Genomic DNA, 14,533 nt, shown 5'->3' with positions numbered 1-14,533 from the left:
TGTTTGGATAAAAGAGCTACATAATGCACTATTAAATTTTTCAGCAAGTAAGAGCTAACTGAAGTACAAATTAAAAGTCACCCATGCAGTCAGAACAACTTGTGATTTGAGTCATGTGGCAAATAAATAATGGAAGCTCAGTGTCAGGATCTGTACATGGAGAAGATGGGGAATGCTGTGCTGGGACCATCTGCAGCCTAGCCAGGAAGGCCTCAGGGGAGGCTAAGCAAACTATATCTGTGGTGTCATTCATTTCACAATACAAGCACACTATGCATGTTCAGGAAAGATTATTTTCTTGCTAGCAGAGAGGTACTAGAGATTGATTTATGATGACATGTCTATTTCATAATGGGAATGTATTAATTTGTAGCAGATTTTTTTCAGTGGAAGTAATGTGCTATATACAGAGGCATTAAAATAAGGTTTTTAATCACAGTATTGAACTGGCAATTGCTGGTCATGGTCTGCAGTCTACAAAATTGGGTGTCACATATGTACTGCTTAGGGGGCTCCCCTGGAAACTAGAATAATCATACTCCCAGCTCACAAACATTTTAAAGAACAGTACCTATTATTTTTCAGGAAATGAATGGAATGGAACTTTTCGCAAGTACAAAAAGACTTCAAGTTTTCTAAATATAAGGGACATCCCACTATAAAAATAACAGTCCCTCCCTCCCCTCCCCCACCCCTACAACTCTCTCTAATTATAAAATGGTACAACCATTTCAGATCACTTACGTGAAAGCCAGAAGTAAATATATTATGTACATGTACAAAACATGTCAGTATTTCACACCATTTACATTCATATGAAAAAGTCTGTTTATTGATCTTCCTTTGCAATTTCACAAGAATAAAGTTGAGATCAGTTACAGAACAATTAGGTCCTTCCCTCATAACTCTGCACAAATCTTTCAGCCAGAAACCTTTCAGCTCTTTCTCTGCAAAAAGAGCAAACAATATGCTTCAACATTTTGCAGAAGAAAAGGGGTGCTGACAGTGAGATCTTGTGTGGAGTTCTTCAACTGTTCAGATTTTGTGACTTTCTTTCCTTTGACAAACAAGGACCAATTCTCAACTACTGAGGAAATTGTATGATGAAAGGCAGGTAACTACTTGAGGAAATGGTGAGACCCCAAATTAATTGGTTGTAAGAGTGGGGATTATTCCAGCAGAGGGCGCCCTACCCCCTTGCAACAACATCTTATGAATAGTTAAGTACCGTAGACGCCCACACAGAGGCAGGCTGAGAAGTCCTCTTGCTAGCCGTCATTCAAGTGCTCTACTGTCTGGTTGTACAAGCAATAGTTTGGTATTTTCTCCAAAAGAGTGGGATACACTGTAATTAACTAGCTCTTACACATGAAAATTCTTTGGCTGTTTAAAATCTTCACATCTTCAGATTTTAAAATCTTCCAAGACAATAATATGCTGAGTTAAATGAAGCACAGGACTTGCCCAGACATTTGAAGGAAAACACTAGACTTTAAAGCTGGTGTGGTACTAAGGCCATGATACAACTCTTAGATTTCTGGTTTTGGTGAGGTCCATCACCAGACTGCAAGATAAAGCCTGTAAAAGTTCAGTTTCCTTTGACCAGGCAACCCACCTTTACTTATATCTGTGAGAACATTAGAAGGAAATCAAATGACTCAATGGAAGAAACACGTCCATTTGGAAGGTGATCAGTCTTTGGTTTATACAGCACACATGGGCCCCATATTTTCTCTGCTTCTCCAAGCCCCTCGCCTCAGCAAGGAATACAAGACCACAGACATTCTGCCAAGCAGTGACTCTGGGTAACTCGGGTAACTCAGGTTGAGCTACCTTTTCCATAGATTTTCTCCCTTGCCATTTAGACCTGCAGACCTCTTAAGAGATGGAGATTTTTGCCTTATCATTATAATGAACACACATTCATCAGGGGGCCACAGAGCAAATGTCTCTGTATTAAGGGCAAGCGTCAATAGTAGCATATGGAGGAGAAGGTCTGTGATCACTGAGCGTCCTGAAAAGTCACTTTAATATGAAACACTCCATGCAGGCCTAATTCAGATGGTGGTAAGGAGAGATGTAAACGACACCGGCAAGTTCTTTGCAGAACAAACAGGTTTTGTAATTAAAGGGCTTGATAATTAAGGGTCCACATCGAGGATCTGGAAACACTTGAGTTTGGGGATGATACTTAACAGTGCCATCAAAAGGCTCACAGCAGAAGAGTGAGTCTGCAGGACTTTAAAAATTATTGTTCCTATTACAAAAGGCCTGGAGCTGTGAGATAGGGGGAAACACAGAGAAAGGAGAGGAGTGATGATGACAGATGCATGCCTGCTTCTTGATTAATTTTTTCAGGCAATACCAGCCTTCTGTGCAATTGAGTGTTTAACTCATTTACACCCACCCCAGAAAAACCGGGTCAGCCTAAACCTAGGGAGCCAGCATTGATTCGGGGAGAGCATCCATGGTCACATCCTGCTATCCTTTTTCCTGACTTCCTGCAGGGCAGCCTTTCCACCTCCTTTTAACTGCCATTGCGAAAAGGACTCTTCGTGCCCAGCCCTGTAAAAAGACGAAGAAGGGACTTTTTGACACAGAGCAGTGCACAGGGAACTGTGTGTCCTTCACTTTAGGAGAACAGTTTCTTTGTGTCTCTTTTTCAGTCTTAAGGAAGAGGTGGCCTCTCAGATCACTTGTGAAGAGAAAGTTCTTATGCTTAGATGGTAAGAAGCACAAGTGGACATTGGGTACAATACAGCCCACATATTTTCCATGAAATCCTACCTTTGAAAGCCTATGGTCTCTAGAACTGGAGGTCACTAGAAGGTCACAAATGCTGGAAGATAATGGACCTAGACAGCATGCTGGAATTGTTACCTTACCATTATTTGCCTGGGAGACTTTTCTGGTAAGGAAGTCTGGAAAAAGGCAGCAGCTATAGGTGGTTTGCACTGAAGTTAGTGAACTAAGGAGTCATTGTGGAAGGAGTCAACCAGTGTGCTTCATCAAATCATCATTGTATTTCCACACAATGAAACAAGAAAAGACACCACTGAAAATAATGGCGATCACAGGGACACCACAAAGTAGCTCTACAGATCCAGACATCACAGGTTTCTGTCCCCCATCACAGGTGCCAGTCCCCCAAAATGGGAAAAGAATGTGTGCAGATGTTTGTACAAGGCAAGAGACAGGCAGTCAGAGAAAGCGAGAGATAGAGGGAAACAAAGAGACAGAGAAGGAAAAGAAATCTAAGTAAGAAGAGCCTGTAAAAAATGCTGCAGGAAATCACGTCCGGGGCCCTAGTGCCCAGGGTGGGTCCTTGCTGGGTGCTAGTCACAGAGGGAGTGACTCCATACCCCAGAGCTCCCTCAAGAGTTTCAATTTAATAAGATCTCTTTGTTTTTTATCAAGGTGATGCATTATTTATTTTTTATGCTCTGCAAGATTTTTCATCTAAACAAACTTGTAACTAAGAAAGAATCCTATGTAAGGCTGTCATCACTTTTGTTTCTGAAAGTCAGGTAGCTGCAGGGACATCAGGACAGCCACTGAGACAGCTGCTGGCAGTGTGGTCTGTGATATGCCAGACCCAGACCCAGACCCAGGAGGGTCCAGAGCTGTCTCACCCGCATGGGGGAAATGCAGAAAATAAAGCAAAGCAAAGCATATCTTTGGACAGACACTGTCCTCCACAGGCATGACCATCACTATGTGATGTCAGAATAGGTAGGTGCTGTTACTCTTAACTTTCTGCCTCCTCCAAACTCTCCATGTCCTCCTGCCAAGATGACAGAGTTGACATTTCAGGGGTGATAGAATCCTAAAGACTAAATCTGTATTTGTGATCAAGGCTCAGTTCTTCCCAAAAGGGACCAGCCAGATAGGAGGTAGCAATTCCTAGAGGTGAACTCTAAATTATTCTGAAGGGGTGGAAATGCTCCTTTTCTTTCCCAGCCTTAGGTGAGAGGTGGCTGCTGGCATCTCAGTTGAGAGCTGGCTGTTGCATGTGGTCATAATTCAGCAAGCAGAAACTGGGTGGCCATAAACCCACAGACTTTTTCTTAATAAGGCCACACAAAGTCTTATATTTGAAGTCAATGTGCAACTTCCCACCTTTTCCTCCCAAATCCCCAGGGGGCCCTGGGACTGGGAAATCCCTTCTACCCATCAGGAAGGAGAACTAGGGTTGAGGTAACATTGGGTGACTGCACTCTGGAATTCCATTTGGCCCCCGAGGGCCTTACCAGTCTCAGGTTTTGTCTTAGAGGTGAGGGACACTGCTTTGTTTCAGCACCAAATCAACATGAATTGGGTGACTTGTATAAAAACAACCAGTCATAGAAGGAACAGTAAACAGTAATGGACGTCAGTGGAGCAGTTAGAAAGGTCAGGCAGAAATTTCAAGAAAGGCAGTCTGAATATTTATTCATTACAAAACCAGCATATCTCTGGGCCTCTCAGAGTAGACTAACTTGAGTAGAGCCTCGTTCTCTCTCGAGGTAATTAGGTTTGAACCTTTTTTCTTTTTAAGGGTTGGGGAATCTTGGGAGAATTGGAGAAGCTCTAGACCTGAGCTGTCCAATCAGGAGCCATGAGCCACATGTGGCTCTTGAGTGCTGGAGAAGCAGCTAGTCCCAACTGAGATGTGCTCTGGGCATAAGCTACACAATAGATTTAGAAGACTAGAACAAAAGAGAAAGTAAAGTATTTCATTAATACCTTTTACATTAATTACATGTTGAAACAGTAATATAAGATGAAATAAATATATTCTTAATATTTTTTTTACCTGCTTCTTTTGACTTTTCTTCATGTGGCCAGTAGAAAATTTAAAATTTACATGTGTGACTTGCATTATATTTCTTTTGGACAGTGCCGGTTGGGACACTCACTACAGAAAAATGCCATCCTCAAATATACATGAAGTTCACACATACTTCTGGAAGATTCCCATAGCCTTTGGTAGTACTCTCTGTGAACCACCAGGTCCTTGGGTTAGAGTTTCCTCTTTTGGTGAAGAAAGCTGTAGGAGAAGGGCTGTTTCCATTTTTTTTCAACACTTCCATGTGGGTTAAACTTTTGTAAATACCAAAAGCCACAGAAAGATCCTCCAGAAACAATCCTTTGGTAAGTGGAGAGCCTCCTAGGCTCATGGGAACTGCAGCAGAACCTCCTTGGGGTCAGGTCTACAGGCCTCCTGGGTCCCCAACATCTATGCAGCATCCTTAGGGGCTGCTGAGGCCCCAGTACACATGTGCCACCAATCCCTGACTCACCTGGGCCCTGGCGGGAAGCAGTAACATGCATCAAACAGGGGGGTATGCCATCTGAAAGGCGTTTTCTCTTGAGTATGGAAAACTATTTAATTTATTTTGCTGTTGAATCATCCATCTGATTCCACTTGACTTGAGTTAATACCGAAATTTGTTTTGGGCAAAGATGACTGAAGAAGAAAGAGTAGGTGGTGCAGCAGAAGTGTGCTGACTGAGAAAAAGAAACACCTTGAGACGAGAATGCCACACTGAGAACTCGGATTTGAAGGCATCCAGGGACAGCAGTCTCTGTGGCTAACAGCAATTTTAAAACAAGGCAAAACAAAACAACTCCTCCTTGGACTTAAAACATCAACCATTTAGACAGTCATTCTCCGCGACATAAGAGTGACCAATCTCAAAAGCTGCGAGTGCATGTTACATGGCAAGTAACTCTGCCACCCCAAGGTATGAAGTCTGCTACCTGTCATTGCTGTCTGCAAGAAATGGATACGCCCAGGCAAGATGCTAATTAGTGGTCATAAGGCCAGAAGAAGCCTTGGGCATCATCTTGCTGGACTCTTTCATTTCACAGATGCAGGATTTGAGGCCTAGCAGGCCTGGGCTCATCCCAGCCTCCTGCCCCCTGGCCCAACAGTACAGTCATTCCTCCCTGCCTGCCTTCCCACACGGAGACGCTGGATCTCACTAGGCAGTGCTGGGATCCCAGAGGCATGTGACATTTCTGAAGGTGGTAATCATTTTCCTTACCTTGCTGCCTACTTTAGAGAGCATCAGAGAGGAAAGAATCATTGGAGGTGGTAAAAAACAAGAGCAACTTGTGATCTCCCTTGACAGACACTCCATGTGTCAGCGGGCAGCGAGGTTTTACACCTGAGCCAAACTCTGTTGTTTGGATGAGTGTTAGTGTAATGAGGTGGAAAGACCCCATCAAATACGTAAAGACCTCAGCAAGGTACGTTTCCTTTCCTAGTTAACCGTGCAGCAGTGAGAGGACGAGGTGATCTGTGATCTACTCACTGCCTCACTTATCTTGGGATCTGGGTGGACCAAATGTATCACAAAACTGCTGCTAAAAAATAGCACATCTCTGTCATACTTACAAAAAAGAATAAAAACACAAACAGCTAAAACGTCAGTGGGTTTCAGTATTCATTTGACACTTCTTCTCCTTTCTCTTATTGTTCCTCTCAGTGAGGAGAAACTTGAATTAGCAAATTCCCATGCTGTATGTTTTAGATCAAATGGTTTATCAAATCACACCTTCTTCCTCACTTAAAACCTAGACGCACTCAGGGAGCCCTGGGAAGCTGTCTGCTTGAGGAGTCACTTAAATCCTTCCTGGAGACCTGGCAAGGTTTAACAGGCATGTGTTGGCATTAAAGTAAAACCCAGGTGCTCCTGTGTTCCCCACCGTGTGGGACACCAGGTTCAAAGATGACTGGATATTTTCTAAAGCCTTTGATCTTCTGCAGAAGTCACTTGTGGAGGTGACAAAAGAGTGTTCTAGCTTTGGGGAAATTAACATGACAGACATTTTGCTTTTGAGAAGAATATGTAGTTATCTGGTCTTAAAACTAGGCTTGCAGTCCCAGCTAGGAGCCCCACAGCCACCCTGAAGTGGCCTTCTGAGTTCAGAATTTCAGCCAAACACTGTAAGATCTGGACAATTGCAGTGCCTCCCTAGAGCGACCTTCTCGTATCATGTGGGCCCTTATGAGAGGCTGGCAAGTATGAGGTGGCTGGAAATATGGACAATGGCTTTACCAGAGTCAAAGCTCAGTGTGGTGGTCTCTGGAAGCTGGGATTTGCAAGATTCACTTAAAAGAAAATAGATTCTAAGTATAAGCTGGCCCTAGACTGTTTCAGGGTGCTGCAGCACCCTCCCAAAGCCATGCACACTTCATGCTAAAAGGTCAAGGTGATTCATCTCAGAGATGGAAATACAAACTGATCATAGCAAGAAGTGGTGCTTCTAAACAGAACTCTATAACAAAAACTAGTGAATCGGAGGAAAAACAAAAGACTGGATAGAAAGTAAACTACACACAGTCTTTGAAAAGAAACTGCCAAAGAAATTGAACAACATTCCCCAAACAAAACAACAAGTCCTGGAAAAAACTGAAATGAAACTAAGAAGCCCTAAAATTGTCTTTTCAGTCAGTTTTAGTGCTTCTGAAGTGTGTGACTACAAGGACATGGGAGGGAAAACCAGCTTTCGACTTCCAAGTTACCAAGGCCCTGGACTTGTAGAGATGGAGAAACTGTCCTGATTAACATGACTTTGGATACTGCTTCTCATTACCATTCTTGAGCAGAGTGCCCTGGAGTCGCCAAGGTATACGGGAGGTGGGTGTGCCCATTCCAAGTCTTGGGACAGTCCTCCCTTTGTTCCCCTAGGGTCCAACCGATCCTTCTTTTCTATATTTGTCATTTCAAGATTTCACCTCTTCACAGTCTTGATCAGTGGAAAGTTCTACATCAGACAGTCCAACCTCCATTGCCATAATCAGCGAGATGTCAGAATCACTGCTTACTGCTGGCTCCTGCTCACCTGGGAGGAGAAAGCAAAGTTCATGGTGAACACTGATCTATGTCTCTGCATGCTGGGTTCTTCAATACAATTGTCTTTAATAACATTTCTTGGAAGGCCAAGAGAAGGAATTAGAAAAATTGGCTGTTTTGTAAAAACAATAGAATTAGAGCCTCAGGCTCACACAGTAGTCCAAAATAGATTCTAAATCCATTTTAGAAAGTTAAATCTATTTCAGAAAGTTAAATGTAAGCAAAAGAAATTAATGAAGCTAAAAGACAATATATCTTGTAAACACATATCTAAGTAGGGGAAATTCTGTATGAAATAGCAATTGAGCAATTCACAGAAAAAAAGGATTGATAAATGTGCATAGCATTTAAAAAATACCAAAAACATGACACATAAGATCAAAGGCATATATCACACCGGGAATATTTGTAAAAATTTCACAGAGGATTGCATTTTTAACACATAGGTAGCTTTTAAACTAGTAAGGAAAACTAACAGTCCAACAGAAAAGTTGGTCCCAATTACTATTATGCAATTCATAGAGTACAATAAAAATGACTAATGAATCAAAGGTAAAAATGAGTTATTCCTTTTTGTTTATGAGATCTTCCACACCTTAAAAAAAGTAGTATTATATTTAAGGGTACACTGAGGTAGGTCATCGGTATATTGCATGTAGAATGGTGCAATTTTCATGCAGTAATTTTATTTCCAGAATGTATTATGGAGAAATAATTAGAGATGCAAAAATATTCATTTCAACATTATTTATAGCAGCAAAAGAGTTCAAGTAATGAAGTCCAACAAATAGGGAATATCTGAACAAACTATGCTGCTTCTAATGGGCAATCTTCTTGTTCTAACTGTTAAGTGATGCTTCCAAAGAATCTGTAGTTACATAAGGAAATGCTCACAGTATTCTGTTTAGTGAAAGCAAAAGCATTCAAACTTTATTGGCAGTGAGGTTGACAGAGAAAGTTAACTAGAAAACAAGGAAACAAAAGTGTTAATAAAAGTGGTCTCAAGTTTTGAGATTTATATTGATTTTCTTTTAGAATTTTTTCAGATTTCACACCCAAACACTCTGCAGTGGACAAACAACATTCATTCACTCAAGACCAAACGGGTCCCCAGTATGTGCTAAGGGTTGTGCTACATGTCAGGAATAGTAGGTGAGACAACTCCTGCCTTCAGCGAGCTTACCTTCTAGTAGGTGGGAAGATTGTTAGCTAGTCATTCACAGAACATGGGGATAAGCATATGCTGGAAGATGTGCATGGTGTTACAGGAGCAGGTAAGAGGGCTCTGTAACCATTTCCTGAGTCAAAGAAGCCTTCCTGTAGGGTATGATGTCTAAACGGAGTCCTATAGGATAACTCGTATTTAAGCCAGATGACTGAGAAGGAGGAATCTTTTAAACACTAACAATAGCAGATAGCTAGAGGTGATAGGAAGCCTTGTGCAGACGGACATCAGATCATATTTAAATATGACTGGAATGCAGAACCAAGCTTGGGAACATGCACAGGGAAGGCTGGGGAGTTTGATTACATAAAAGGCAGCTTTAAAGCCAAAAGATCTTGTATGTTCCATTGCCCTGCAGAAGCAACACGCAAAAGACCAGCAAAAAGGTCTACATACCAAAGAATGCTGATAGTCACAATACTTTTGCTCTAATAACCAGTGATATATTTCATGTTGAGCAATGGTTAAGGAAAATCGTAACAGAGTAACAAAGAGTTATGGCCTTAAGAATCAGTTTTAGAGAGATGGGATGTTACACAGGAATAAACCCAATTGAAAGACAAAAGACTGAACTTGAATATGTTTCCCAGGGAGAATTCACTACTTTAAAGTGTAATGAAAGTTGAAATATTCTTATTCCTGGAGATAAAAAGTGAGGACTATATTACAGAGATATCACTGTTCTTCCTTCTCTTCCTTCTTTCTTTTTTTTGCAGTGGTTCATGAACCAAGTCAGCACACAAGAAGCCAAAATTCCCAGCTCACAGTTAAACTGGAAATCAACTCAAGAGCTCATCATGGAATGATTTATGACTTTCATGTAGATCTAGTTTTAAAAGAAAGAAGCACAGCTATAAGCCAACTCATTCAGAGCTCCACAGCGATAGCGCACCGTACCTGCAGTGGCCGTTTCTCACCTTTGCTCCTGGCTTTTCAGCCACCAGCCTCAGCAGATTCCATGGTGTTTTCTATATCAGAATGTGTGAATTGAGAGCCAAAAGGGCCGTAAGGGCTGCTATAACTATGGGCTACATTCATGATGCTATTTTGGAAACTGATTATCCTGCACAGCTCTAGGCAAAGATCAATTCAAATGAATAGAGATAGGCAAATAAAGGTTCAATATTTATGATGTGACATCATATGAACTACATCATCTAATCATTCTGCATTTCAAAACTTAAAAAAATGACCTGGAGACATTTGAAACTGTTCTTTACTCTCCCATGTTTTTAATGGAATTGGGTTTGTTCTAGAATTTTTAAAAGAAGCATTTTATTCGTTAGTCAAGGCAGATATTTTACTCTGAGGCCACAATAATACAAATGAAAACATTGTCACTAAAACATTTAGAGGGTTCTCTGTAGGTGGTACTCATTGAGGAGTGTATAGTAGCTATTAACAATAATATACATGTTCACTGAATTTTACCTCCTTCCCTGCAAAAACTAATTCACACACTTACAACATTGGCCTTTATGGAATTCTCACAACAATCCCATGATGTAGATATTATTCCCGTTTACAAATGAAAAAAAATACTCTTAGTCCATTTGACACAGGATAATAGCTACTTGATACATTTTCTTCTCTTGGTTTGTATGCATTTTAAAGACATTAAGAGAATTTAAACAGAGGGATATGATCCATTCAATATTTTAAAGAGCAAGATCATTCTTGCTGTTCAGTGAAGAATCAATTGGTAGGACAGAGGGTGAAGGGAATCTGGAGGAAACTCTTGCAGTAAACAGATGAAAGATGATGGCAACCTATTGTGGCAATAGGAATGGAGACAAAGGGACAAACTTAAGAAATATTTTAGAAGGAGGATATACAGAAAAGTGATGGACTGGACAAGAGCAGCAAGAGAGGAGAAAGTAGAGAATAACCCCACATTTCTCGAGTCACAGAAGTACCATCTATGGAGCTTAGAGAAACGGGAAAGACGAATGGGTAGGGTAGACCAAGACTTCAGTATTGTGCATGCTATGTTAGAGAAGACCATATCATCCAAAGGAGATGGTGGAGTTCACAGCTAGGTACTGGGGTCTGGAGTTTAAAGGAGAGGACATAACTGTCAATCAACAAAGGAAGTGAGAGGGTTCAGCATAGAGAAGGTATTTTAAACCATGGATAGACTGAGGTTTTTATAGGAAGACACTGTGGAGTGACAAGATAATACCAGGGGCAGAGCTCCCAGGAACACCAAAACCTATATACAGCCAGAGACTCAAACTGGTGCTCCTGACATGATGTGTTTGGCTTACACAATGTTTTCCTTAAAGTGTGAATTAGCTTAATATTTAAAAGTCAGAACATTTTACATACAAATTTACATTAGAAATTTATCTTGGAAAAAAGAAATATTTGGCAATACATGCCCAGTTCCTGGATGAAAATCACTGGGGGAAGCTGAGTAAGAGCTGCCCACTAGCTGAAGACAGAGAGGTTCTAGGTTGACTACCTTTCTCACTGGTTCATGTTACTTATCCTGTGTAGACATTTGAGTTTGAAATCTCATATTTACTGGGAGGGCAGAAGAAGAATGAGGGTAAGCCCCAGAAGAGACTGAAAATGGCCAGAGAATATTGTCATTGGTTCGTTTACTTCTTTTGTTTTAAATACGTTCTGCTTTTTTAACCTCCTTTATTGGTACTGACTCATGATTAACAATCCGTACTCAAGGAAATGAGATACTGTAGTAGTGCTGAACTGGCTCGGGTGGTTTTAAGACCCCTCCCAAGGCATCTAATTCTCAGTCTTGAATGCCTTTCTCATGGTGCTGAAGATCATCTAATTAGATGGTAAGCAGGAAATAGTCTATTTTAAATGGAGCTTTTTGACCTATTTTGTTGACTTCTAACTACTGCTTTTGTCTATTTCCACACATTCTGGGTAAAATCCATCTGTAGCCTAACTGTGGTTAACCAAAAAATATCCGTGGTGGGATTTGTTTTATTAGTTCCATTTGATCCGTAAGTCATTAATGTCTTTGGTTTATCTCTCTCCTCTTTAACACCTAAAGTGTCACATGAAGACTCACAGGTCTCTTTCTGTGCTGTAGGCCCTGCGGCTGTGGTTCTGCTGCGGGTGTGATGTGACTGCCCGTGACAGTGAGTCTGGATGACAGTCCGAGTTCCTTTGGCCTGGGACTGGAAGATCCTGGGATCTGCCCTGTCTGCTGCTGGGCATGCCTGGCCTGTCTTTATCATTTCCTCGGCTAAGGCCCATATCTTTGTCAACGTTCCCCTTTTAGAATTCCACCACACCCCTTCATAAATAGGAGGAACTTGGTAAATGTTTGTAGCATTAAAACTGAAGTTCCTCTCTAGCCCTGTAGGTCTTAAGTTTTGTATTTTATAAGCTAAAAACAATATTAATGCTTACTGAGTACTTATTACATGCCAGGGACTATATATTCTATGTACGTAAACAGATAGTCTAATTTAATATTCAAAATTAACGTATGACATTGGAAGTATTATTATTTCTATAATCAGGTGATAAAACAGGCTCAGAAAGGTTAAAAACTTCCCAAGCTTACACTGCAGTAAGAATTGGAATGAAAACTCAAATTTACGTCTGAGTCCAAAATCTATGACCTTGGCCATATCTCTATTTTAAAATTGAGATTCTTAATCTGAAGATTAGTGGATTTGCAGGGGAGTCCAGGTACGTGAAATAACACATATGTTTTTATGACTATATGCATATATGCATTTTTTCTGGTGAGAGGGTTGATTTCATCAGATTCTCACAGAAACCATAAAAGGCTAAGAATGCTTCATTTAAGAGATTTTGCATCCCGGGTGAGCTGGAGAACACATTACTATATGCAACAAGAGTTCCCTGGCTTTTCTTTAAATGTATATTTTGAATTACATTTCACTAACTATGTTGTCTATTAACCTCACATGACACTTTTCATATGAAATCATTGCTTTCCTACTTAATTGTTTCTTTATGATGGTTATTCAAAGAGCAAAAAATTGCCCTTCCCAGAATGAAGTTTGATATTTACTCTCCTGCCTGTCCTATGAAAGAAGGCATAGAGCAGTGGCAGGCTGGAATAAGTCCTCCTCTGTTAGGAACTAACAAACACTGCCCTCAGAATAAATGTTCTCTGTGTTGAGAACAGAAGGTGGTGATGAATATAACCCCCCAGGTGTCCTGATGCTCTAGGAGGTTTGGTGTTCACATGCTGGGAGCTGCTCTGCCATAACATTAAAGCTTATTTTCCAACATGCGCTTGAAAAATAAGGTTTCAAAGAAAAACAGCATCCTTCTGTCCATTGTGTTACCAATGCTTATCTTCTTGAAAATAGGACATAAATTCCAATCACGCCTGTTATACAAGAGCTCGAGAGGGGAGACACGCAGCCATGCTGGCTAACTTACAATGTTGCTGTCTTTTCATCTCTTCTCAGAACCGAGGTTCCTTAGGGCTGGAGCACTGCTTATACCTTCCCTGTCATAATTATAGGACATAGTTAATTCAACTTCATCTGCCCAATGTTTTTAATGAGGAAATGTGCTCCTTTCACATGTGTCCCTTGCTTTTACCTTTTGCTTAACAAGAATGTCTGAGAAGATAAGCTTGCAATTAGATTTAAGTTTTCCCTCTTTCGAGTGGCTTCTGCTGTGACAATGACAAGCCTCTGGGTCACTTTCCTCAGAGGCCATGTAGTATTAATAGTTACAGCTAGAATGCATTGACTCCTTCCTACTTGCCAGGAATTGTGCTAAGCCATTACACATGTTAACCTATGTCATCCTCGTAATGTCACTCTGAAATGTGTGTATTATAACCTTAATGGCTACTTCACATTTTACAGGTGAAGTCAACTGGTCCAAAGTCAAGAACATACAAAGGGGCAGAGATGGAATCCAGAACCAAGCTGGTGCTGTAGACAACTACACGGCTCTGTGCTGGTGGAGCGGAGCTGCTGGTTTCTCTTTGCCTGCTTAGTGGTTCTTATAGACAATGCTTGGCTACTTTTAGGAACCAAGCATTCTGGGCTATGGTACAAATTCATCCACTTGGCTGAGTAACTCCTAAAATCATTCATATATAACTGGTATTTTGCCTTTTAAAATTTTCGTTCTATGATTATAAATATACACCTGATGAGTTCAAACCAGAAAAGTTCTTTTTCACCTTTCAGATGAGGAAGTTTAAAGCATTGTTATTATTTGGTTTGATGGAGGAGAATTCTCTGAAAGCTTATATATTAAATTAGGTCACATCATTATCATTTTACTTTGCTTCCATCTCTTCATCATTGGTTTCCTTTCCCTGTGACACTCTGCCCAGGAGGACAGAGATTTTCTCCAATTATTCAAACTCCTTACAGATTTCATTAAGCGTTCCTTCACTGAGTAATTCCTCACTAAGTGTCAAAAGAAGGGACAATGTGATCTTTGCTTTAGTTTTTGTAGGAAAGGAGGCAAAATCTAGTGAAAA

At 40.8% G+C, this 14,533-nt stretch overlaps 1 protein-coding gene across 2 annotated transcripts in view; it reads right to left on the bottom strand.

The window, feature by feature from the left end:
• Positions 1-1,294: 1,294 nt before the first annotated feature.
• Positions 1,295-14,533, bottom strand: part of RNF150 (ring finger protein 150) — a 309,572-nt gene continuing 296,333 nt past the window's right edge. Inside the window, exon 7 of one of the 2 annotated variants that reach the window (XM_073237012.1) lies at positions 1,295-7,833. In XM_073237012.1, the coding sequence (XP_073093113.1) occupies positions 7,715-7,833 (119 nt within the window). In that variant the 3' untranslated portion in view covers positions 1,295-7,714. Of the gene's footprint in view, positions 7,834-13,483; positions 13,538-14,533 lie in introns of those variants that run through there. The other variant, XM_073237013.1, reaches the window with a different exon arrangement.

The sequence above is a fragment of the Manis javanica genome, chromosome 5 (genome assembly GCF_040802235.1).
Source record: "Manis javanica isolate MJ-LG chromosome 5, MJ_LKY, whole genome shotgun sequence".
In the NCBI taxonomy this organism is placed as follows: Eukaryota; Metazoa; Chordata; class Mammalia; order Pholidota; family Manidae; genus Manis; species Manis javanica.
This window is presented reverse-complemented; position numbering and strand designations above follow the sequence as displayed.